The sequence below is a fragment of the Carassius auratus genome, unplaced genomic scaffold (assembly GCF_003368295.1).
Source record: "Carassius auratus strain Wakin unplaced genomic scaffold, ASM336829v1 scaf_tig00214821, whole genome shotgun sequence".
In the NCBI taxonomy this organism is placed as follows: domain Eukaryota; kingdom Metazoa; phylum Chordata; class Actinopteri; order Cypriniformes; family Cyprinidae; genus Carassius; species Carassius auratus.
Genome location: NW_020527815.1, coordinates 4,726 through 32,581, shown reverse-complemented (window position 1 = coordinate 32,581; position 27,856 = coordinate 4,726). Strand labels below are relative to the sequence as shown.

Genomic DNA, 27,856 nt, shown 5'->3' with positions numbered 1-27,856 from the left:
CCCCCGCCAGTTAGACGGGCTTCAGTCTTCTTTCTGTTAGCTGCATGACAGAATGAATATACTAAATCCTGTTATAATAATAGTTCAGTAATTGTGTAATCAAATATTACCTTTTTGCAGAATGTTTTTGTGTTTCATTTTGACTTGGCTTAAAGTTCTTGTGGCTCCAGAAGGATTACACCTTATTAAATAAGAAATATACATTATTATTTCAAGCTAAAGAAATAAATGGCAGGAAAAGTAAATGCTTTCATAGTGATTTAACATATTCAAAAGGATGTATAAGTCATACTTCATTATTTTGCATTTCAAATAAAACGGGAGCAAATACCAAATTTGTAATTTAATACACTCACGCATTTACTCTGTCCGTTATTTTTTGCCAAGCCAACTCTCTTGCTTTAGCCGATGCAGCTGTATTGCTTCTTTTTTTATATTATTGGCTCAAACTCCTCACAAGCATACATAAAACTTCCAACTCCTCTGTGAAATACGCCGCTCTCTTTTTTTCGCTTTGAGTTTCCATTGGTGACTCGGTGAAATCGGCGATCTTTTGAAAATGTCTGTTATACATGCACCGTGCACGCGCATTAACTCTGGGTAACCAGTAAGAGGTTGATTAAACTAACTCTTCTCAGGTGTTTTGGAACCGACATACTCATGGTATGCCTGTTTGGGGTAAATCAACCCAGAGGTTATAGTTTATCAAATGGTAAATTAATCAAGCTTTCTGGAATACCCCCCAGATTGGTCGACCCGTACCACAATCACTCATTGGATGGACGATCTTACAGGATTACCTCCGATTGAGTGGCCTGACATCTACACTTCTGATAGAGAAACTGAGGGCGTATAAATCCCTTAGATTAAATAAAGAGTGACATTACAGTAAAATTATTATTAAGATGTAAATATTTTCTATAAATAAAAATTCTGAAGACTGCAAATTAATTATAGACTTTCTGTATTTATTCTTTCTTACCATGTTCTTAAATTCCGCGGTCACAATTAATCACAACAATGTATATAAAATGATCAATGCATCCAACAGACAGCGTGAAGCCACCGGAAGTGTTCGATCCGCCATTTTACTAATCCCTACCAGCAGAGAGCACCATTGAGTTACATTCAAAACCGCTGTCCTAAAATAACTCGATTTGAAGCAAATCAATCAAACGGGACTCATTTTTATGTTATGTGAAATAAATATGTAATAAATATATGTATATGTAATAAATTAATGTTTACTTCAGATGTTATCTGCAGTGTTTATGGTCTTTTGGGGCAGGATAAGCGATATATTTAAAATCGTTTAGGTGGGTGTGTCTGCTGTGCACTGATGACAAAGGTAACTGAATCCAACACAAAACTATACCTTATTTATTAAATTATTTACAGGTGAACAGGGGAAACCCATAAATAACAAACATTTAAATAAACATGATCGCTTTCTCTCAGTCCACACTGAGCACATTTTGATTCTGCTCAGAGACCCAAAAGGACAACATTTTCAGACGGTGTGTGTAGGAACTGAGTTTATGGTACAGTGCAGCTCATTGTCCCACATTCTCTCTCTCTCTCTCTCTCTCTCTCTCTCTCTCTCTCTCTCTCTCTCTCTCTCTCTCTCTCTCAATTCAATTCAATTCAATATTGCTTAATTGGCATGAATGTCAATTATACAGTTTTGCCAAAGTCTTGTGTACATATATAGAAAAATAAATAAATGATAACAATAATAATAATTAAATGAACATCACAGTCATGGAAATGAATATTATAACATCTTAGAATATTAAACATTTGATACCACAGTCTTTGATACCACAGTCTCTCTCTCTCTCACACACACACACACATACACACAGACTGGTGCACTAATCCTTGTAGGCACACAGGACACTCCATAGGCATAATGTTTTTTATACTGGACAAACTGTATTTTCCATCGCCCTACACTAACCCTATAACTAAACCTAACTTAACACTCACAGAAAACTGTTCCAGATAAAAATGTGTCCAGCAAAGAAGGAAAATAGTTTGAACAAAAATCAATCAATCAATCAATCAATCTATCAATCAATCAATCAATCAATCTATCTATCTATCTATCTATCTATCTATCTATCTATCTATCTATCTATCTATCTATCTATCTATCTATCTATCTATCTATCCCCTCCTCCACTAGGGGGCAGAAAGAGTTTGGGGTTGTTGAGATTGAGAACAACGTGTCGCACTTATGATCCAATTTTAGAAACCGAAAAGTGAAACCGTTTTGATTCAAGCGCGATTATAAATTGATCACTTTACCACGTGTGACAGAAAGACTGTTCACATGATGATATGCAACATATTTGGCTGCTTTGAAACGATTTTATTTTCACAGGGAATATGTAAACAAAACATATTGTCGCGTCTTAATCTGAAACCATTGAAAGTCTGTGAAGTTTCAGTTAGTTGTATAAGTGCACTATGACTGTACAATACAATTTTACGTAACATCCAAAACTCCCGATCAATAAAGGAAATTGCATAATTGGAATCGGAGGTGAAAGCCAAAGCAGCGCCTGTGGTTCAGTTCATGGCATGGGTGGGTTATAACGAAGCTGATTTAGAGTTTTTCTTCACGCGGGCTCTTTGTCAACAAGTGTCCTCCTCTCTCTCTTGTCAAGTAGGGGTAGGGGTAACTGCAGCCTGGAGCAATGGCGTGCCAAAAGGTGGGCGTGTCAAAATGATTATCATTGGTTGAAAGAAAGGTAGGGGGCGTGCCAAAAGGTTTAGCGAAAACTGGCTGTTTATTGGCCTATTAATAGAAAGCAATAAATTAAACACATAATCCTATAAAACCAAATGTAATTCTTCCAAGGTAAAAAATAGCGTTAATGATTTAAAGAATATTATTTTAAATTACTTTCGAGAAGTACCTTTAAAACGGCTTACTGACGTCATCACCCCCTCACGCTTAGGTCTTAGTTTATCAATAATCAAAAACAGATTAAAATTATTTTTGAGAATACAAAAGTCTCTTAACACGGTTAGTCCCAACTGCTGTTCTTAAGTTAAAGTCAAAAGCTGTATTTTTTATATTAGTGAACTAACAAGAACAAACAACGAACAGCTGTATTTTTATTAACTAACAAAGTTGAATAAATACTGTATCGAATGTATTGCTCATAGTTAATGTTAGGCATTACTTAAATGTTAACAAATGAAACCTTATTGTAAAGTGTTACCCTAGAAAACTAGGTTTTGCTAGGAAGAAAAAAAAGATGTAGTTGACAAAACCACTAAATTATCAAATTAAAACATTAGTCAAGAGTTTAGTAATCTTATGTTACGTGACATAAGCAAACAGACACAACATTATCCACTAAAACATTTATTTAGCTTTCAGGATGGATGGATGGATGGATGGATGTGAAGACGCCTTTCTTTCCAAGACCACAGTATCTATAGCCATGACACACCTGCTGGGTCTTCCTCACATCTGGATGGACAGACTTGCAGTCAACAATACCTACACAAGAGAAAAAACTCATGTTGAGAGATTCAAACAAGAAGTAACCAATAAGTAGAATAAAATATAAAATAAAAAACACTGCAAGTGTTGTCACAAGCCGAAGCACAAGTGTCTGAGAGATGCTAGCATGCAGCCAGAACCTTCTCCATTATATTATAATACAACTGTACTGCTGACTCTGCACTGAGTACCAAAAGTACATATGGTTCCTGTGCATGTTTACTAAAAGAATGGAATCACAAAAAGGTGATTGGTGCTCATCTATACCACAGGTTATACTAATATTTGGTTAATATGCATGTACCACTCCAACATGTTGGGTAAACCTTCAAAAGAGTGAATGTCCTTCGAGTGCACTTTGGCCAATGGTACAGTCAAGGCATGAGGATCTAATACAAAATGCTTATCATTCAGAGTAAAGTTACTGACAGTGCTTGTCTCCCTCTTCTAATGTTGAGAATGTGCCTCTGAAGGAAAGTCAGTGTCTTTCTCAGGTGTATTAGTTATGCAATGTTGAGCACAAAATACATCCAGAAGGCTGTTATGAAGGCTTTATCAAGGCTGGTGCACTGACACACATCTATTCACAGTGAGCCCTCCTCCTATGATTGCCATTTTACAGTCAGTATCCATCAGGTGTGTGGTAGGAAAGGTGGAGCAGGGTCCCCCTACATGAACAAATAAAATAAATAAAATAATAAGAAGAAAAGAAAATGCTTTTTAAATTTCTTTAAATTATGTTCCATCCTCTTTAGCTCAGACAGTGTAGGTACATACAGTGCAGAACTGCAAAAACAATCAGTAGTTTGGCTCCAAATCTCAGCTAGAAATTACCATTTTAACCCACTAAAAAAATAAATACATACAAAAATAAATCTGTAAATATGATTCAATTAAATTTGATATTTTGTTTTTATCACCGTTTATGTTTCTCTTTCTTCAGAAAAAAAAAATACTATGAAAAAAAAATTGAGCAGTTTTGTTGATTTGACATGAAATTACCCAAATTATCTGTGATGTAGCATGCATAGCACAACTAAACTTGTAACGTTACTTACGTTCATGATGAATCGCTCAACCTCTGTGGCTTTGCAAATGAGTAAATCATCTTGGTTACATATGTAACCATGGTTCCCTGAACAGGGAACGAGATGCTGCGGTGACGTCACCTTATGGGAACACCCATCAGTGTGACAAAGACTGAAGCCCTATAACATACCACCAATCCTATTGGCCAAATAGCACTTGGCACCACCGCTACGCATGCGCTTACATCGTATACCTGGGTGCCCGGTGCTATTTTGCTCAGATTTCATGAACTGAAGAAGAAGAATGCTATCAAAGTATGGAACGGCCAGGACCGCAGCATCTCGTTCCCTATTCAGGGAACCATGGTTACATTTGTAACCGAGATGTTCCCTTTCATAGGTCACTTCGATACTGCGGTGATGTCACCGTATGGGAACTCTATACCATAACGCCTGACGTACCTGATAGCTGGGATCCAAGGAAGCATCTACTCAAGCGGAGAGAACCCAGGAGCCAGGAACCATCCTCACACCCAGACTGTAAGACTTGATAAAAGTGCTCTATAGAAGATCCACTGAGAAAAGCTTGTGAAGAAGCCACTGCTCTCGTGGAATGAGCTCTAATTCCTAAGGGCGAAGCGAGTCCGCGCACCTCATAGTCTAAAGATATTGCTTCCACTAGCCAATGGGACATGCTTTGCTTGTGACAGCATGGCCTTTATTCTTATGTCCAAAACAGACAAACAGCTGGTCAGACTCACGCCACGGGCTGTTTGATCAACATAAGCCTTCAGCGCTCTGACAGGGCAAAGACTTAGATCTCCTGACCCCGCCTCAGCAGGGGGTAAAGCCTCCAAGACCACTTGTTGTAAAAGGAAAGGGGTTATGAAAACATAATTAGGCCTCAGTCGCAACAACACATTCACAGAGCCCGGTGCACATTCCATGCACGAGGGTGAGACAGAAAGAGCCTGTAAATCCCCAACTCTCTTGAGGGAGGATAAAGCCATAAGAAGAACTGTCTTCAGAGTCAGGATTTTATCCAGTATAGTTTCCAGGGGCTCAAACGGATGCCCTGATAAACCTTGAAACACAATAGATAAATCCCATGAAGCAAAATCGTGCCAAATCATTCCCTGTGCTTGTGATAGTAAATTCTGTCTGAGGGGAATCTCCCATGGAGAGCCCGCTAACAGACTGATCAGGTCCGCAAACCACGTCTGTGTGTGCCATCGCGGAGCAACCAGCAGCAGCTATTCCACTCTGTCCAGCCGTATCCTGGATAATACCACTGGAATTAAATGAATCGGGGAAAAAGCATACAAGCTGGTTTTGGGCAAATCATGAGTGATGGAGGGCATAGGGAGAACCACAGCGGGCAATGCGTAGTCATGCTCAACACGAACAAGTCCACTCTCGCTTCTCCAAAAATCTGCCATAAGAGGTTCACTGTTTGGGGGTGCAATCTCCATTCCCCCTGCTCCAGAGTCTGTCTGGATAGCAAATCCGCTCGGAAGTTCAAACGTCCGGGAACATGAACCGCTCGGATCGACAGAAATTTGTTCTGAGACCAAAGAAGAATATTTTTCTAGCCAGCCTGCACAAGGAGCGAGAGCGTAATCCTCCCTGATGATTCAGATACGACACAACAGCTATATTTTTTGACCTGAGCAGTACATGATGGCCGATCAGCAGATTCGAGAAATACTAGAGAGCTAGAAAAACTGCCAGTAATTCTAAGCTGTTTATGTGCCAACTGTGTTGTGTCGCCGTCCACACTCCGTGGGCTGGGCGCCCTTGACTTATCAGCTACCCAACTGGTCAAAGACGCATCCGTCGTGACAGTCTCACTGGAAGCACAAATCCCCAGCCGAACTCCGGCTAGAAGGAATTCGGTTGACATCCACAGTTTTATCGACACAACACACCTCCGTGTCACCGAAATCGTCTGATGTGGAAGACAACGGGGTGAAATGTTCAGACTTTTCGTCCACCACTGAAAAGGGCGCATGTGAAGTAATCCCAGACGGATTACGGGGATACCGCTGCCATTAGACCTAAAAGTGTGAGGCACAAGCTCACCGTCACTGTGCGACCCGCTTTGAAGCGAGGACGCATGACGCGATCAACTGAGCGAGTGGGAGAGATAGCTTAGCTGTCATCGCGCGAGAGTCCAAGTCTATTCCCAGAAAGGTTATCCATTGAGAGGGAATTAAAACACTCTTCTGGAAATTTGTGCATAAACCCAGGCTGTTTAAATGATTCAGCACAAGATCCTGGTGAGAGTGTTCTTGAGTCTGCGATTTTGCTATCACCAGCCAATCGTCTAAGTATTTCAAAACACGAACGCCTTGGAGCCGCAACGGGGCCAGAGCTGCTTCCATGCATTTTGAAAAAGTACGGGGAGCCAGAGCTAAGCCAAAGGGAAGAACACGGTACTGATATGCTTTGCCCTCTAAAACTTCATGTGTCTTTTGATGATCTGAATATGAAAGTATGCATCTTTCAGATCAATTGTGACAAACCAGTCGTTTGGTTGAATCTGAGACAAAATAGAATTTACCGGTAACATCTTGAATTTGCTCATCCTGAGTGCAAGATTCAAACGGCATAAATCCAGAATGGGTCGCAACCCGCCGTCTTTTTTTGGCACCACAAAATTGCAGCTGTAAAACCCTGACTCCATCTGAGAGGGGTGTACTTCCTCTATAGCCCCTTTTCTCAGCAGAGTTGACATCTCTTGTCGCAGCACCGCTATTTCCTTCGGTTTCACAACCGTGGGAAGAATTCCGCGGAAAGGAGGAGGGCCTTTTCGAAACTGAATGGTGTATCCGTGACAAATTGTGCGTAACACCCATTGCTAGATGTCGGGCAAGCGTTCCGACGCATTTTCCAATGAGGCTGGACGTGACTCGATACGCCTTAGAAGGACAGCTCGCTGTTGGAGGGGGAAACATGCTTATCCTGTCAACTAGGAGAGAGAGAGAGCTTGCGTCAGCCGTGAAGTTCTCAGACCCCGAGGCCGCGGCGGATAAAACGTATTTGTCGTAACATCCACAACCGAAGGAGATAGCATCGTATGCCTCCTGTGTGGGCTATAAATCCTAGTTAGAGAAAACGACTGGTTCGATAAAGCTCTTTTCCTGCACCAGGGTAGGGGAGAGCGAGGGATGTGGATAAAATTCCAGCACTGCGCTGTCCTCAAAATCCATATCGCACGTGTCTCCCCAAGCTATCGCCTCATGTGGTGCCTCGGCAGCCACAACAGTGACATGACGGGGGTTAGACACGGGGGCGACATTAGAAAACACTTCTACCCTTGAGTGCAGTACTCTAAAGCCGCAGGCCATCACAGTGGGGACAAGAAGAAAGGCCGCTAAGTGCCGGCTGTGTGTAAGCCTAAACATACTACACACCTTTCATGTGAGTCTCCCTTCGTCCACGAAGAGGGGTTAGCACTGCTCGTAGAAACCGATGAGAAAGCGAGATGATTCCTAGGGCACAGATGATTCGCTTCCATGAAGGAATTAAATCTGAGCGAAATAGCGCGCAGCACCCAGGTATACGATGCGTGCGCATGCGTAGGGGTGGAGCCAAGCGCTATTTGGCCAATACGATTGAAGGGATGGTATAGAGCTTCAGACATTCGTCACACCGAGGGGTGTTCCCATATGGTGACGTCACCGCAGCATCGAAGTGAACTATGAAAGGGAAACCTCTTTCACATGGTTTATAAACACTGTTACACAAAAAGGACATTGATACAGACTACCAACTTTGTCTGTCAACAATAATAAACTAAATAAAAATAACTAGAGCTGCAAGATATGACACAAAGAAAATAAATTATGATCGTATTGTAACAAGCTATCATGTTTGTGGTATATAAAGCATAGATAAACGTATGATGAATTTCACCACGTCTTCTTATTTCCAGTTTAAAGGCAGTTGGTATCCAGCTTATTGGTGCATTACCGCTCCCTTCTGTTGCAGCATAATGATTGAAAGTTGAACGTTTATCGCTGATTGGCCAACACCGTAACATTCCTTTCACCAATGAGAAACCTTTTGGCCCGCCCATTTCCCCAGGCTTCCATTCCCTTTTGGCACGCCCCTTCTAGCTACCTTTTGGCACGCCCATTGCTCCAGGCTGCAGCTTCCCCTGTCTCTCTCTTGTGAGGAACGGTCACGAGCCACCTGCTGTGGAAACATGAGCAAACTTTACTCCAGTACAGACTGGGCGGAATAATGGCTGGACGTATGTGCATAAGTTTGCTGAATGCTTTGGTCAGGGGAAATGTAATATTTAGGAACCAGGAATGTGTGCGCAAAAGTAAACGTGTTGTGTTGATCTCACGGTGTCACGCCAGGTCTCTGTCCAGCATCAGCACGGTTCAACCGGACCTCAGCTCGCATCTCGCTGGCAAGACCTACTCAGATTTATATGAACTGTCAGTCAAAGATCCAGAAACGTTCTGGGGATCCATCGCCAGGGAAAGGCTGACATGGACCAAACCTTTCGATCAAGTGACGGACTGCGATCTCACCAGCGGGAAAATCAACTGGTTTCTTGGAGGGCAGCTGAACGTCTCTGGTGAACGTCCCTTTCTTCTTTAATAGTTTGTCGTGTTGATCGCTGATAAACCTCCACTGGCCGATATGCTAGATCAAATATTTTTATCTATCAGACCAAAAAGGTTTTATTTTAGCTGAGATGGTAATACTTACATATCCTCTCACTGCTTTATAAATCCACAAATAGCAACTTTCTATCTTGTCTACAGTGAGCTAGTAGTAATTTTATATTGCATTGATCGACAGTGAACTGTTTGGATGTACACGTGGCAAAGGATCCAGACAGAGTAGCCTTGATTTGGGAGAAAGATGAACCTGGCACAGAAGAAAGGATCACATACAGGTACATTTGTAGGTCCTGAGAAATTCACATGTGGCTCTTTATCACACCCCCAACCTCATCCACCCCCAGACTTACATTGTAATTTTCAACACACAGGGGTCATAGCAAGCAGTGTGTGTCTCTTTAAAATAACTAGGAACTACTTTCATGATGCTGTTATTTTAGATTTGCCACTAAATAATTTATTCGACTAGTGACTGGTAATAATCAGTTTGTCAGTACTGCCTCCTGATTACATACTTGTTGTCATTGCCAATAGTAAAAATGTAACAGTTACATTTTACTATTATTTATTTAATATTATATTATTTATTTAGTTGTATGTATTCATATTACAGTATCTATTTTGTATAATTAGCTTTTTGTATATAATGTTTTAGTAATTTTTTTATGCACTTTTCCTTTTGATTAGTTTACGTTTTTCAGTATTTTCTGTTTAGCTTAAATATAACATTTAAGTTTTAGTGGTTTTAGTATGTTTTCTGTCAGTAATTTTTTCATTAGTCTATTTTCTTTAATTAATATTTAAATGTAATTTATTTTTAAGTTAATTAAAATGTTTTTAATAGTTTCTATAAACAGTATCAACAATGCAAGTTGTTGTTCCAGCTGGATTGAGATCTAACAGCATTATTTTCCTTATGAATTCCGACTAAGTCTAGGATTGTAGGTTTTCATTTAGATTACCTTTGCAGTCATCTAATGCTCACCTCAAGTTAATCTTTAAAAACATTAATAATTTAATAACACTGCGAAATGTAATCTCAAATTGAATATCAGTTTTCACACCGTTCTCCATAATATTGTAATAGATTAGAAATCCTGGCCTTGCTGGGATTGACACGGATAACATGTAAACTACTGAACAGCACACTACTTAAGATCTTTGGGGGAGTTCTTTCACATGCGCTTTCTTATGGAGAACAAAGGCAGGTTTTGAGGGTCCTGTGATGGAATGTGTGCCTCCAACTCTTTAGTGCTTGAAATAAAGATTGAATATTCCTGGCAGGTTGTTTTCTCTCATCTAGCCTGCACACCGAACCTCGAAAATGAACTATTTCTAATTTTTTATGGCGGAAATGTGAAGATTTTGTGAAGAAGAAGTTCGATTGCACAAGCAGTCATGTGTGTAAAAATGACACCTTTAGAAGTGCACATGTACATGTCACTTTCCTGCTTTCATGGGTGAAAAGGAAGTAAAAAGACATTGATGTGGATTAGTATGAAAGTGAAAATTTTTTGTCCCTGGTCTCACAGTTTAGACATTTCTGTTTCTCATCTATGACCCAAGATCCTGAATAACAGTTTCTTCAGACACAATATGGCATAATAATATGTTCATTAAGCCAACAAAAGCTTGCCTCTACATTTTTGTAGTATAAATACACTATTAAACTAAACCCCATAAATGCCAGTTTGGTGCATTATGACCATGTGACTTTGTTGTTTCCGTGCAAGTGCATCAATTCAGCACTTGAACCACTTGAAATTAAACTATCACAAATTTACTTTCCCATCCGCAGTTTCCTGTTACTCAGCTGTATGTTTATATCTGTAAAACATTCAAATCTCAGGCAGCTTCTGGAGAGGACCTGTCGCCTTGCCAACACTTTAAAGAGTTATGGTGTCCAGAGGGGAGAGCGGGTGGCCATCTACATGCCGGTGTCTCCTATGGCAGTAGTAGCCATGTTGGCCTGTGCTCGTATCGGTGCCGTGCACACTGTGGTGTTTGCAGGGTTCAGCTCAGAGGCTCTGGCTGGCAGAATTCAGGATGGTGAGTAAAATAATGTTGCCTTGTCCTAAAGCAGTGACCTGTTTGTTTGAAGTTGTTTTTAATAGCGCTGTACTACAAATCGTTGCAAAAAATATCCATGATGTTTTTAGTTTAACTCTTTTTATTTTTATTGATGCTGTTCAATCAGAGATACAGAAAAAAAGAGAACCGCAATTGTTTCAATCTATTAACAGAGATCAAAATTAAATTATTCAAAAAGTTCCTTACTCTCCGAGTCAAACACAGAATAGAATTATGAATGTTAGCTCCATGAACAAAAAGCAAACAAACAAGTATAAAAATAATAAAAACAAGCAATAAGTAAATACAAATATATACATACAATGCAGCAAAAGTAAGAACAATTCTGAGGACTATTTTATTTGCTGACTAAACACAACTAGAAAAGATTAAAGTCCTCTACTGGTTTTTAAAGTTTTGTAAAGTTCCTTTATACTTTTCAGGAAAGCTGAGCTCGAATTTGAAGAGTAAAACTAAATTTTTCTCTTCCATATACACAGCCCAGTGCAAGTTTGTCATCACATGCAACCAAGGTGTGAGGGGCGGCCGTATCTTCGATCTGAAGCCCATGGTGGATAAAGCAGTGAAGAGCTGTCCATCTATACGGCATGTGTTTGTGGCCAAGAGAACTAACAATAGTGTGCCGATGGGCAAACTAGACATTTCTTTAGATGAGGTAAATCATACAGCAGTGACCTCCTGCAGTGTACAGAATCAAAAGCCAAATTAGAATTTGTTATTATTTGGTCTTTATATACCTCTGCCTGGACTCAACAGTAGGGATGGTCGGCAACAAAGGAGAAACGCTTTAGAATAAGTAGAATATTACATTTGTCTAAGCATCAAATACATAAACCTTTTCAATTATATTGTATCTGTGCAGCAAGCCACTTTCTGGTAGTTTTGTTCTTTTTAGGGTCTCATCTACCAGAAACAGAGTTTTTGCAAAGCTTTGTAATGGTTTGTAAAGTGGAGAAGGAATGTGTCCCTAAATTGTACCTAATTAGGGCACAAAACTAGGAGTATACTGTACTTCTAATTCTACTTCATTTTTTGAGTAATTGGGGCACAGTCCATCTTGTTTTTGTCTTGCCAGAAGTGCCTGTGTTTGACTGTCTCTCTCGTGATGTTCACCACTCTAGAATTGGTCATAGTGGTCACATGTTGGCCAGTTTGACAGTATTCTATTTGTAGGGACAGTTCAAGGAAATACAAGATTACATGTGATAAAAATAAATAAAATAAAAACAGTAGAGGATTACTGTGTAGAAAAGCTGGTCTGGGCCTCGGGAAACTCCACATGGTGTTTAGATGGGCTTAAGAGTTATGTTTTAAGATTATTGTTTTGTTTGCAGGGTAAATATCATGTTTAATCTCATTATTTGCAGAAAAGACATTAGTCTCCAACATTAACAATGGCAAAACAAGTGGAAAATCCATTTAGACTAAACATACATTATTATTAAATTACACAACAGATAGAATAAAAGACCATAACAATGGAGGGCATGACTGAAAGTTGACTCTTGATTGCTGGACAGAAACTCATATTAGACATCCAGGTGATTAGTGAATCTATTTAATTCAAATATATAAAGTCAGTAATCATAACTTTAGTCAGTTAAAAACCTCATAATCATGAAAAGTTTACATTTGAGTTTTGCAACAACACCCAAATACAGTAACAGCATTAATGTGCATATGAAGATTTAAGTCTTGAAGATATAAAGTAAATAAATTAGGTGTCATCAGCGCAGACACCATGATCCACTTACTAAACATAATCCATTGCGATGTATTTGTTATTAAATGAATTTACATTTCGCCAGATTGCCCTTCATCCAAGCCCTCAGATTACCTGCGCTCATAACATTAGCACAGAATCAGAATCAATCACCAAAAGAATCACTTCGGTTCAGACATGCTGTGAGCATAGACAGTAAAAGAAATGGACACAGCGTCCCCATTGGAACTCAACTGAGACAAGTGAAGCCCGTTTTTAGCGTTTTTTAGCACTTCCTTTTCTGACGCGCAGACTCAAACGAAGCTTGATGACGTCAGCAACCTGTCTGACAGATGTAAATCTTCTAGTAGCTGTGCGTGCAAACTGTCATCGTTAATCTTGCAGAGACGGCGAGCTTGAGCGCGGAGTTCTTTTGCGTGAGTGAGCAGGAGTAAGTATTCTGATTAATTATTTTGTATAGTATTTTAAAATGTAACGCCAGTACGCCATATTAAGTTAATTGCCTGCGAGCTTCTCCTCCTGTCTGTACGGTAATGCGACAGAGAGTCGAGTGGTTATGACGCAATCATTAGCCTATTTTTACAAAAACTGTATCTACGGGGCCATAATGTAACATAGAAGGTAATGGAGCCCTTTATACATTGTCGTGTATCTTTAGAAATAAATAATGGACAACTGGAGTCTCTAAACGCCTCAGATGTAAAGTTATTCGCTGTCAAAATGACGGCAAAATGAATGGGAGGTCAATGGGATGCTAACGCAAGTGAAGTTCTGCTACAAGATGGCGGCACCCGGCCGACTTCAACTTCCGGGCGACTTCCTTGCCGCCTGGCTGTGAGTCAGTTGGCTTCACGCTGAATCGCGCATGCGCAGTATAATCAGCTCCTCGGTTTTAGAATCGGACGTGTCCAAAAGAAATGGTTTTCGGTTCAGTGTACTGATGATCCGAAAACCAATGCAACCTGATCTTGACTCGAGAACGAGAATCGCTCTAACCAGCACGTGCTGCAGTTCAGATCATCAGCTGCTCTACTCGTGTTCATGTTCTGTTTACTACAAACTCAATTTGTGAATGTGTCATCATTAACTATAAATACAGTACAGATATTTCATAAATCATCCCTTATTCCTATTAAACATAAGAGTCTTTAGAGTCTTAATTATTGTCCAACTTCCCTGAAAACCCATTTGGCCTATACATTATATACAATATACAGATTGGAGACATTCATCTAAAAAAAAAAATTATATATATATATATATATATATATATATATATATATATATATATATATATATATATATATATATATATATATATATATATATATATATAGTTATTTTATCACACTTTCCGATGTTTAACAAAATAATTAAAAAATTACACGCATGCGCAGTATCATCAATTCATCGGTTCTCAAATCGGAAGCGTCCGACAGAAGCGATTCTCGGTTCAGTGTACTGGTGATCCGGAAACCGAAGCAACCGGTTCTTGACTCGAGAACGAGAACTGCTCCAGCAGTGGGCGTGTTCCTTCATTATCTGGCTCGGCTTGGTGTTCATCTTCAGTTCGGTCTTTACAGCAGTTCAGTCAGTGTACTGTTTGAATGAATTACTCCGGGATATTGGTTTATTCTGACTCAGAGGGGGTGTCAGTCACGTTAAAAAAGTTAACAGTTTAAGTAATTTGTGGATTAAGGCTCATTGGAGACGTGAACCGTTTCAAACGATTCAGTTCGATTTGGTGAACTGGTTCAACTGGTTCACTTAGAAGAACCGGTTAAATTGAACGATTCGTTGACGAATCGGCCATCACTAAACCGTCCGAAAGAACGTGTCAGTTGCGTGACAGCTGCTTCGCGTTTTCTGTGTCTTTACCATAGACTGTATAGGTCTTTACACAGCTGGCGCGATGCTGCTACTGTAGGTGACATAGAGGGAGGCCGCCGAGGCGCCGACAGACCAGGATCTTCACGACAACAATATCATGTTGAGCATAAATATAAAGTCTAAATGGAGTTCATTTATAAATGGACTGCATTTATATAGCGCTTTCAACAGACCACTTGGCCATCCAAAGCGCTTTAAAAGTTGCCTCACATTCACACCCCGACTGCGGTGTCAGCCATTCAAGGCGCCATCCAGCTCGTCAGGAGCAGCTGGGGTTAGGTGTCTTGTTCAAGGACACCTCGACACTTGGTCATGTGGAGCCGGGGATTGAACCACCAACCTTTCGGTTTGTAGACAACCTACATGAACCACTGAGCCACTGGCGCACCACTGTTAAAGGACACCGTCAACAGTTTTGACGGCAAAATAGACTATGTTTGACAGGTGCAATATGCCAGTGTGTCACCGGTCTGAGGTTTTCAATAGGCATCATGCGAGTGTGAACATCACTACTACTAGGGGGAAAAAAACGATTGTAATTTAAAGCAGCTGCTGTAGGCATTTAAACAGACCTTTGCTCTTAATTCCAATCGGTCCAACGCAATAACGAAATCTGAGCAGGTCTAAAAACTGAAACTGTAGACGCTGCACTTTACACTTTGGAAAAGTTATATATATATTTTAAATATGAGCAGGCCTACAAGCTGGGATTGGTAATGCTGCACTGTAATCATAGTTATTTATTTATATTTTTCATTATATTTTATTATATGATATTTGTTTGAGACTGAGTGTATTTTATTTAGTGGAGAACTTTGCAGCAGTATTTTATTTCTTATTCTTTTTTAGTATATATATATATTTTATTAAAAAGTATTTTAAAAGAGTGTAAACAAATTGTAAAAAAAGTTTATAGTTATAAACAACCTGCAGTTTAATGTTTGCATTTCTTTCCCTAACTGTACCGAAAATGAACCGAACCGTAACTTTAAAACCCGAGGTACATACCGAACCATGATTTTTGCATACCGTTACACCCCTAATATATAGTATTTACCATTTATACAGCAATACACACAATAAAACATGAAAAAAATGGTGCTGATAATATAAGTAAAATGCTATGCTCTTTTTATGTCTGTTCCAGGTGATGGCGGGCCAGTCGTCAGTGTGTGCTCCAGAGCCCATGGACAGCGAGGAGATGCTGTTCATGCTGTATACCTCAGGTAGTACAGGTAAACCCAAGGGCATCGTGCACACACAGGCCGGTTACCTGCTCTACGCTTCCCTCACACATCAGGTGTCTCTGAGCTTTTCTGATCACATGCATGCTGTCAAACTAAATGTATATTTATATGTGTATTAGTGTATATGCGTGTGTGTTAATATATAGATTTTTTCAAAAATGATATCCAGACCTTTGACTGCTATAGTATATGTATATTATAGGATATGATGTATAGCGTTTGATGTCTGTCTACCTATCTGTTGTTGCAGTATGTGTTTGACTACACACCTGGAGATGTATTTGGCTGTGTTGCTGACATCGGTTGGATTACGGGGCACACATACCTGGTGTACGGACCCCTGTGTAACGGAGCCACATCTGTTCTGTTTGAGAGCACACCTGTGTACCCTAATCCAGGTGAGATATCAAGAGAAATGACCAATACTAATGATCCATGCAGTATAGATAATGTGTGCACTCTATCTCTTTTTCAGTTGCAGATTCAGTTGTGGTGTAGTGGTTCCCAACCTTTTTCAACTCGGGGCCCACACAACCAAACACATATGTTTGCGCGGCCCACTGCAAAAAAAATTAACTGTCCCCGCTATTGTTGGGTTAATAACTTAGTACTCAGAAGCTAGATTGTTAACTGTATATATTGAATGAACTAGGGCTGTGCTATCGCGATTTCTTTGATCAATTTTGCGAATTCGATTTTTATCATGATTTTGACACACACAGATATTTACAGTCATAAATGCATTCAGAATGAATTTGAAACATTTTTCCAAAAGAAAACCAATTAGCTTTATCAAAAAGTTGTAATGTCTCTATAACAGACATAATTAAAAATTATCACTATAGTAAAGGTGTAACAAAATGTATAGACTTATGGCAAAAAAATATAAATAAATAAATCCCGTGTCCAGTGACTTTTTTTTTTCTTTTTCTTTTTTGCCATGCATTGTTCATAGAGCTCATTAATTGTAGCGGTGCCTCAGTTGTTGAAATATATTTTGTAGCAACAATGAGTTGTACAGAATAATTAACTCAAATGATATATAGGGAATTTGAATAATTAATCAGGAATATGATTAATATTTATATCTCATATGACAGTTACAATAAATTGTATTGATTATGAAAAATAGCTCAATTGTCTATACCAATAACTAATTACAGGGCACTGTAACTTACTCATTAATATGTCAATATTCCATTCTTCATATCAATTATTGTGATATCTCTTACTGTAAATTACTGCAAATCAAACAGTGGTTTGTCCAGAAAACCAGATTCACCTATCAATTTCAATAAAGTTATCACTTCTTATAATTCAAGGAAAAATATTCTCTGGCCATGAAAACATTATCCTATCCTTATGATAAATTTAGTTTCTAAATTTAAAGCTTGTAGCTAAAGATCAGACATCTCAGTGTGACTCGTAATGTGAGTGGGTTGGAGGCCAAGAATCATCATAAATATATGGGTTTTAATAATTGACTAATAATACATCGAAACTACAAATCACACAGAGTAAATATGCGTACGACAATACAGACAGTAAACTTTATACAAGACATAACGGAATCCAAATGAGGGAGAGAGAGAGAGAGAGAGAGAGAGAGAGAGAGAGAATGAAAGACTTTTGACTTTTAACAACTCTTTAATCACCACAAAAAACTAAAAACGTGTTACTTTTCCATACTCAATACAACCACTGTACAGGTATGAAAAATAAATAAATTAGGTAAAATCCAACAATCTGAAAAACAGACAACCCAAGAGAAATGGAGAAAAAAAAAACATTAAAAAACATCATATAATTTTTTTTTTTCATCATACATAAATATTCAGAAATCCATCACAGTCAACTTCACAAATACAGTTATTAATGTATTTAAAGGTCTCTATCCATTACTAAATTGTAAAATGTAAATTCAAACTTTAAACGTGATTTTATCAACCCTCTAAAAACCAAAGTAACATCAGTCTGCCCCATTCCAGCAATCATATTCCTGCGTGACAGCAACATAGCCAACTTTGCTTGGCCAAAAACAAAATTTACTAATACATGGACCTCCCTTTTGGAATGTTTGTATTTAGGACCATAGATAAAGAAGTACTTTAGTAAAAACCTCCCCTAGCTTACGACAGCATTCCTCCAAAAAACAAAACAGAGGAACAAGCCTTTCACAATCAGAGAATAAATGAAAAACTGTTTCTGATTGTCCACAGAAAGGGCAACCCTCCCCTACCTGTGGATCAATGTGTGCTCTGTGTCTGTTCGTAGCTATTATACCATGCACAATCCGCCACTGTAGGTCTCCAGACCGTTTCTCAATGAGGGGTTTGTACAAGGTCCTCCAACTACCTTTGGGTGAAGAGCCTGACCCAAAAAAGTCCAACCACTTTGACTCCTTCACATTCTCCAGAGTATGACAGTGAAGAGCCTTTACACACATCTCATACAGTTGCTTCTTCCCAACAGCCCTAAAAAGTTCTGACTGCGGTGATGCAAAGGACAGGATGTTGCCTTCTATTTCTTGCCACTCACGATTTTTCGCTGAAACCTCCAGGTCTGGGAAGGTTAATACTTCCTCCTCAACAGGCACAACCAGGGACACACTGTAATTTTGCGGCAGTCGTTCCTGCACTTCGATCAGAAGCCTCTGAATAACTCGAACAGATCTTACGCCAAGCTTAAGAGCCAAAGTCTCTGCAGACAACCAGCCATCCTCGGAGGCTAGATGTCTTACTTTAGTGATGTTTGTGGAATGAGCAGCATTTCTCAGAAAAGGGGTGTAACGATATAGATCTCCATACTCATCGGGAAGAAGGAGGCGGGAACCGGCGCACAATCAAAACATTTTAATAATTGAAAAATAAACACAAAACGGCGCACCAGCCCCTCACGGACGACTGGTGCGCATAAATAAAAAGCAAACATAAAATAATGTCCCAGGCCTGGTCCTCTCTCCTCCTTCAGGGTCGTCGCTCCAGTTTTATATCCTTCCATCTCCTACGTGGGACTCGATACCAGCGGTGGGGCGCAGGTGCAGCTCATCTTCAATCACTACACCTGGCCTCACTCCTCGTTCCCACGCCTCTCGGCCTCGCCCCACTCGCCACAAGGGGATTTAAAAAAAGTCAATTCAAATGCAGGGTTGAAAAACAAAGGTTCTTCCTTTAGCCACTGAAAATGAGAATCACCTAAATCTCGAGAAATCTTGAAAAGTGTCCATGATTTTAACACTGACTTGTGAAAGGGTGTCAGACCGCTTAAGTCCAGTTTATCACAGTCCAATAAAAACAAGTGACGATCAAATCCCATCCTTCCTCCTCTTCCCAGAAGGGCACAAGCAACCCCAAACCAAACGACGTCCTCTCCATAAAGAAGCCTTTGAGCGGTCTGGAGTCTGAAGGCCTTTATCCGTGATCTAATATCGATGAGCCCCTGACCCCCCTCTTGTCTCGGCAGAAAGAGGACTGAGGCTTTCAGCAATTGTTGTCCTGACCAGAAAAAGTCTATCAGTTGTTGCTGAATGTCTCTTACCAAGTCTTCAGGGGGCTCTAGCACCATCATTCTGTGCCACAAAGATGAGGCAACCAGATTATTACAAACCAGTACTCTTCCCCTGTAGGACAGCTGGGGTAGCAGCCAATGCCAGTGAGACAACCGAGCACACACTTTCTCCACTAGACCTTCCCAGTTTTGCTTCATGTATTCATCAGTTCCCAAGAACACACCTAGATATTTTAAACCTGCCCTTCCCCATTTCATCCCCCTGGAATTAAGGGACCATCACTATCTTTTCCACACCAAAAAGCCTCACACTTGGCCCAGTTAACCTTCGCAGAGGAGGCTTTACCATAACATTTTAAACTTTCTTCTAGATGTTGAATATCTCTAGGGTCTTTAATTAAAACCGTGACATCATCTGCATAAGCAGAAAGTTTAACAGGCAACTGAGGAATCAGTGTATTAATTTGTAGACCCCTTAAGTCTCTTCTTAGCGTACATAATAAAGGTTCAATGATGATACTATACAGCTGCCCTGAAAGAGGACAGCCTTGTCTGATACCCCTTTGAACCATTATAGGAACACTAAGGCCACCAGCCATTTTAATTAAACATGTAGCTTCAGAGTAGAGTAGTCTTATCAGTGAAATCAAATTATCCCCAAAACCAAAGGCTTTAAGCATTTCAAAAAGGTAGACATGATCTACCCTATCGAAAGCCTTTTCCTAATCCAATGACAAAAACCACACCTCAACATTGTTAAAAGAAGCAAAATCAAAAAGATCTCTCAGCAAATGCAAATTGTCTGTAATAGATCTACCGTTGATACAATAAGACTGGTCCTTATGTATGATTTGTTGCAGTACAATATTTAATCTTTTGGCTAGGCATTTGGAGAGAATCTTATACTCTGAACATATAGTGCCACCGGCCTCCAATTCTTTAATAAAGTTAAGTCTCCTTTTTTGGAAGCAAAGTTAAAACCGCACGCTGGCAACTCTTAGGGAGACTTCCTTCAATAGTTGATTCCTGAAGAACTTTAAAAAAGTCATTCCCGATGACAGTCCACAAGCTCCTATAGAACTCAGTAGGAAGACCATCTATTCTGGGTGTACGGCCTAAAGAGAGTTCCATCACCGAGGCAGTAACCTCATCAAAAGTGAGTCTCTTTTCCACAAATTCCTTCTGCTCTGAATTAAGGACAGGGAGATCCTGTAGAAGTTCTTTTCTAGCATGTCCATCTGAGTTTTCAGCAGCAAAAAGAGTAGAGTAAAAGTCTACAGCCAGTCTGCGCATCTCCACCGGATCAGAAGTGATACGCCCAGCACTGTCCTTCAGGCTGTACATCTGCTTATCCTGAGCAGCTTTGCGTTCCAAATTAAAGAAAAAAGAAGTGGGAGCATCCATATCTCTCACTGTTAAAAACCTGCTCCTTATGAGCGCACCCTTTACTTTTTTATTTAAAATCGAACTTAAGGAAAGTTTCTTTTCAGTCCACTTTTCTTGTAAACCAACAACATTGTTACCAGTCATATTTCTCTCAATAGCAATAATTTCTTGTTCCAGTTGTTCCAATGTCTTCTTTAAACACAAAGTGGAATAAGAAGCATATTGCTGACAAAACAATTTTATGTGTGCTTTCCCCACTTCCCACCACTGAATTATGCTATCAAAACGGGCCTTTTCCACTTTCCAACTTTCCCCAAAAAACTTAAATTTCTCAATAAAAAGTTTATCTTCTAAAAGTTTTATGTTGAAATGCCAATAATAACTTTTGTGAGGTCTTATGTCCAAGACACAATCAACTCACACAAGACACAATAAGTTTATGATCATAGAAGGATATGGGTACAATAGTTGTATTTCTAACTCTATTTCTCATATTTCCAGATACATAAAAACGGTCCAAACGTGCAGCAGAAATCAGACCAGTGCCGACTTTCACCCAAGTGTACTGTCGTGTTGAAAGATTGTGCTCTCTCCAAACGTCTAAGAAATTCAGGTTCCCAATCACACTGGCTAAACAGCGTGCTGACTGTGAATGCGGCTCCTCCCCATTTCTATCAAGTGTAAAGTCCACTGTGCAATTCCAATCCCCACCCAAAACAATAAAATCATCATTCTGGTTTTGCCTTAAATAGTGTTTCAGCTTAATAAAGAGTTTAATTCTATCAGGGCCAGTATTAGGGGCATAAATGTTCACGAACAAAAAGAAAAAAACACTTATTTCTGCCCTTACAATTAGCAACCTTCCGGGTTCTAACTCATGTTTCATTAAAATTTTGGCTTTAAGAGCAGGGGAAAAAAGCACAGCCACCCCTGCACTTAAATTGGTCCCATGACTGAGAACATGTTCACTCTCCCACCACAGCCTCCACTCTAACCCATTGCTTTGATTACTATTACGAGTCTCCTGAAGGAAAATAACATTCAGCTCTTTCAAATTAATTATTTCTGTTAACAAATGATCTTTTCTTACATCCCTCATCCCATTCACATTAAGGGATCCCAATCTTAAGATCTCCATAAAGACAAAAATGGAAAAGAAAAGACAGAATAGAAAAGAAAAACTGATACAAGTCAGTATATTCATTTTGCTTTCCCTCTTTTTAGCCTCTCTTTTTGTGTTAAAATGCCTGCTTGTCTAATGGCAGTAATATGTTTCTTCAGCCGAAACCACTTTTGTTGTGAAATTTCATTGTAACTACAGACTTTTCGTGCCCTCATCACAGAAGATACAAACTTATCGAGGTCGGGGAAAAAATTGCGGACTTCTACACCTGCTTTACCTTTTGTTTTGTCTAGAAAGGCATTAATTTCCTCAACAGAGTACAAATCCTTATCATATTCTCCTGCCATATCCGTGGAATTTGACCATTGTTCATCATCTTTAATGCGATCATCAGTTTTCGGAGATAAAATGTCTAGCTCATCAGCCAGGCCCTCCTCAGACCCTCCTGCTGTAGCTGCAGCAGAGGATACACACATCTCTTCATCACCGCTAGTAACATCAACAACCAGTGTTGAGTACTCGAGACTCGGACTCGGTCTTGGACTCGGTCTCGAGACCGTATTTTAATGGTCTCGGTCTTGTCATGGACTCGTGTGCATTTTGACTCGGTATTGACTCGGACTCGAACATATTAGGAATCGGACTTATGCCCGAGTCCACTCGAGTCCCAATCAAAATATTTCATGATTATTACTGTATGTTAATGTTTCTTTAAATTGATGTATGATTGATACATCCAATGACTGGTGATTTTCTTGTGACGTGAGACGTTAGGCCAGCGACACACTGGATGCATGGCGCAAGCGTCTCAGCTGCGTGGCGTGTCTGTTTTTAATTCGGCTCCCATGTTAACAGGTTAGAGCTTGCAGACTGCCTGCGTGAGACGCGCATCCCAGGCGCAGCTCGAGCCGCGCGGAAAATGCGTGCATGCTAGAAATAGAACCGACGCCTATTTTCACGCGAACACGCGCGTGTTGGAAGCGTTTCCAGGCAAAATAAACTAGGAAAATATGTTTATATGTCACTTGTGTCATTATGTACACAAATACATATTAATTCATGACATTTTGATATTTGAAAGTCTATAGGTTGGCATAAATTCAGATATAAATGTAATTTAAAAAATAAATAATTATCGATTTTCAAATATTGCACCTGTCAAACATACTCTGTTTTGCAAGAGCCTGGTTTTTCGGCGGCCTCTCTCTATGTCACCTATAGCAGAAGCAGCGCGCTAGCGCTGCGTCAGACACGCTTCTGGTGTGTAAAGACACAGAAAACGCGAAGCAGCCACCACGCTTCTAGCACGCAGCAGAGACGCCACGCAGCCAGTGTGTCACCGGCCTAAGTTACCCTCCTGCCATCCGCCTGTAGTGATCCCGCTTTCCAGAAATCCACATTGCTACATTATTTCTCTCAACTGTGTTATTTTTTACAAAGTAGGACAAAATGGTCACAGAAAAAAACTAATATTGTTTAATTAAATTATATAATGAATACAGACACAGACTGACTGTCTCAACACTAAACATCTCCCCCCGAAAAAATGTCTGACAGAAGGCATTGAACTTATATGGCATTTCAACCAGCTTTCTTCCCCTTGCACATACACACTTTTGCATGAAATTTTCCTGGACAGTCAGTCGGCTCTTGTGTGTATGCCCTCCGTAACTAAAAAAAACTTCGACTAGTGTGTATTTTACCCTGCATTAAACCCACCATCCAGTGAAATTAGCATTAGATTATCCGTTGCTGTTACAGAAAGTGATGAAATGGTAACTTTTGTCAGTCCCCGCTTCCTCTGCACCAATAGAGAGAGTTTTTAGTCTGGGTGGATTGATCATGAGACCACATCATGCTTGGTTGGGTAGCAGGATGGTCTCCTCACTTATTATTTTGAAAAGTAATTATGCCCATCTTTAATCTTCACAACATCTAAAGTGCACATTATCCAAGACATTTTCAGGATATTAGCAGTCATTAGTTAAGCTTCAGGGTTAAAAGTTATGTAAAAGCTGTTACAGTTGAACATTTACAGGTATAGTGGTACAGTAATGTTACTTGTACTAGAAGTGTTATGTGGAATTACAATATAGAGTCGTACAGTAATGTTATGTGTACTAGAAAGGTTATATGGATGTGTATAGTGGTACAACGATGTTATGTGAAAATGAGCACTTAATATTGACAAGTAACAATTCATAATTCTAATAAAATTACCTTTACACCACATACTATGTGGCCCTTTTACCCTTTATTGTTTCCATCATACATTTTACATACTCTTGAAGATTTCTTTAGGTCTTGTCTCAGACCCAATCTCTCTGGTCTCGGTCTTGACTCGGACTCGACCCTTTCTGAACTCGGTCTTGACTCGGACTCGACCATCTCTGGACTCGATCTGGACTCGGACTCGAATGAGCCGGTCTCGACTACAACACTGTCAACAACAGCCATAGACTCATTCTCTATTCCTCCAGTAACAGAACCAAGCTGTTCAGTGCTCAAAGGGTTTCTAAAATCACTCTCAGTATTTCCAGAACTACATCCAGGCTTTTCATTACCCATCGTACTCACCTCATTCTGTCCCTTTACTTCAGCAGCTCCCTCCACCTGTTCAGGGCCTTTTCTTCCCTTCTCCTTCGTTTGAAGAGCAGAGTTATGTATATCCATATGAGATGTGGACGGGCGCGGGTCATTTAACACTTCTTTGTGCGGACACGAAAAGCGTTTGTGCCCCAGGTCACCGCATACAAAACATTTAAGACTCTCAGTGCTAGCATACACCATGTATGAATTATCTCCATGGGAAACGCGGAAAGAAACTTCTAGTGTGCGCTCTGGTGATGTTAAGAATATATAAACGACACGTCTAAAAGAGAGCACATGTTTAAGCGAGGCATTTTTGCACCCTAATGGGATCATTTTAACTGGACTCGTGATCTTTCCGAATCTCGTTAATTCTTTAATGATGACATCATTAGAAATAAACAGAGGGACATTCGAAATGGTAATTTTAGTGGCTGGAGCGGACAACGGGGTGACCGGTACAAAAGCTTCATTCACCCATATTCCGCTCACAGTCAGCTGATTCACTAAAGCTTCACTCGTCAGAAAGACAACAATCGCTTTGTTCATTCGTGAGGCCGATAGTATATTATCGAACCCGACTTTCTCTCCTACTATTAACAGCAACTCTTTGACTGTAACACATGGGTCTGACGCACACCTGCACCCATTATGCAGTGAGAGAACAGGTGGCGTTCCCTGCTCGGGAGCTGCCGCCATCCCGGCGTTTACAGTACCGCAACACTCACGGTACACCAAAGGACGACCAATTCAAAAAAAAGAAAACAACAGACTATAAAGAGGGAAAAAACTTACAAGAATACTTGCTGCAATCACTCGCTGCCTTCACGCACGTGCCTCTCACACCCCACGCCACACTCTCACTACCCAGCATGCAACACACCAGAGAGAATGAAAGACGGAGAGATCACAGAATGAGCTCAGGTAAGAAAATCATACACAGTAACTTTTGGAAGCCAACAACGGATCAAATCATAGCAACACTTTAAAGCAGCATTTAAATCTCCATAGAAAAGTGATACTTGCATGGCCCAGCGTGCGTGTGCTGGTCCTGGCCCAAGGCCGCGCCGAGGGACTCGCGGGAGCAACGAGGGTCGCACAGGAGAGCAGCGTGTCCGAGAACGAAGAACGAGAAGAAGAGAAGAGAGGGCGGACCTTATTCGGTCGATTCTTATGGCTTGGGATGGTTCACGCCTCTTTTCGCGTGAACAACCAATGAACGTCCACGATCTGAAGTGGAGGGAAAGTTCCTTTGTCTCTGTGGAAAACACCCACCCTACTAACTTTGGGGGTTGTTAGATTTCAGCAGTGATATTCTAGCAAGTTCTTAATTCAAGATTAATAAATTTTTCCTTACTTTGCTTTAGATAAATGGGTCTGTCAAAGCATGACGATTACACAGATACCAAAAATAATATATATATAAATGATCAAAACATGAAAATACATTCAAATGCAGAATTACCCACATTTAAAGTTTTGATTAACACATGATAAAACTGCAGATAGTCCCAATTTATATGGGAAACCTCTAATGTACCGAAAAAACAATACTATATACATTTAGACTACATTTGAGTACATTTTACCATTCTTTTGTAAGGGTTAGATTTCCTGTCCTGTTGCCCAGGGGGTCATAAAGTTTTATGAGCTGCAAAGGAGTGGGGGTTACATAAACATGACTATTTGAGAAAGAGTTAGACTGAGGAGAAACATTTCCACTTATAAGTCATTACTTTATCCATTTACCCAGGATTAACCATTTTTATGGAATACACAAACATTCAAAATACATATTAATAAGGACTTACAAAAGTAAGGAACTTTAAGAAAGGTTTCTTTTTGTGTGTGTGTGTGTGTTAAGGAATTTGGGGGGTTTTCAGGTCTCCTTTGAGGCTCGCATAGATATCGTAAAATAATTTAAGTCCAGCCAGGCTGGCGCCAGGCCAGGCATTTAGTGCAAAAAGGGTTTCATTTGTATGCCTGAATTTAACCCATGAATCGATGACCTGCATATGCGTTACATTTGTTATACATTATACAGGTTCACACGTACTCCGATTGCAGTGTGTAAGCGGTGCAAAAGCAGCAGCGAGAGCGTGTTATTGTAAGCCGAAAGCACATTAAAATAATGCACAAGCGCGAATCTCTGTTCTCACACAGACTTCCTTTGCTCTGTCACAAAACCAGACGTGCTTGCCCGGAGAGAGTGCGCGCACTTAAAGCGTGTCTCCTCTCACTTAAACTGCGTCCTGTGCACTCACAATTCTCTCTATGCTCATGTGTTAGATATTAATTATTTTCGCACATTTTTATTTCTAGCCTTTCACCGCGTGCAGTGTGAACACTCTGATCCGTTAACATGGGCTCGGAAAAAAGGCGCATCACAAACAGTGTGTGAACCTGGAGTAATGCCCAGTCTGTTCTGTTCTGTCAGGGCCGCGAAAAATCGTGCTATAAAGCGATTTAGTAATCGCGATGCTCAAATTGTGATTTTATGACGATTCGATTAATCACACAGTCCTAGAATGGACTGGCAATGAACAGAAAATAACTCGGGCTGGCACCGCTCAGCTAAATGGGAAAAACCAGATCCAGCTCAACAGAAAGTCAGCGGAGCAAGCAGTCAGAGGGAACACATTGACAGCCATTTATTGTCGAGCTTGTTGGCAGCCATTTATGCACGTTTTTAATTGTTTGTTCTGTAGCATATGCAGCAAAAATATTGATAAATAAATAATAATAAGATAAATTGGTGGTTTAATCTTAAACCAATCGGCCAGCTCAAATAATGGAGCATAGTAAAGGTTAACAGTTATTTATTTAATTATATATAATTATATAAAAAATGATGTTATTATGTTATAACTTAGACATTTTTTTTGTTCATGTTTAAAATTGCTTTTTTTTGGTTCCATTACCGGTGTTTCTGTTGAAGAGCTGTCTCTGGTTCTCTTCATTATCCTTGTCTTGACTGTTAGAATGTGTGTTTTGTGACTGTTTTTAGGTCGTTACTGGGAGACAGTTCAGAGGTTAAAGATAAATCAGTTTTATGGAGCTCCTACTGCCATCAGATTCTTATGAAGCATGAGGAAAACTGGGTTGAAGA

General features: G+C 39.9%; 1 protein-coding gene and 1 long non-coding RNA gene across 4 annotated transcripts; one reads left to right on the top strand and one right to left on the bottom strand.

Annotated features, from left to right (window-relative positions):
• On the bottom strand, positions 1-9,040 carry LOC113092986 (uncharacterized). Of its 2 annotated transcripts, XR_003287683.1 has the most exons (5): positions 8,906-9,040; positions 8,674-8,748; positions 3,468-4,188; positions 111-181; positions 1-40 (listed from the first exon to the last, which is right to left on the bottom strand). It is a non-coding gene; the product is annotated as an uncharacterized LOC113092986 (long non-coding RNA). The 2 variants fall into 2 exon arrangements; XR_003287682.1 differs by lacking the exons at positions 1-40; positions 111-181 and having other exon boundaries at positions 2,711-4,188.
• LOC113092985 (acetyl-coenzyme A synthetase 2-like, mitochondrial) lies at positions 7,909-27,856 on the top strand. 2 transcript variants are annotated; one of them, XM_026258787.1, is made up of 7 exons: positions 7,909-9,142; positions 9,370-9,466; positions 11,041-11,240; positions 11,762-11,937; positions 16,043-16,195; positions 16,393-16,540; positions 27,755-27,856. In XM_026258787.1, exons 1-7 carry the CDS (start codon positions 8,797-8,799, stop codon positions 27,829-27,831), a joined length of 1,197 nt encoding a protein of 398 aa, XP_026114572.1. In that variant the 5' UTR covers positions 7,909-8,796; the 3' UTR covers positions 27,832-27,856. The 2 variants fall into 2 exon arrangements, with proteins under 2 accessions (XP_026114572.1, XP_026114573.1); XM_026258788.1 differs by lacking the exon at positions 27,755-27,856 and adding an exon at positions 16,618-17,012.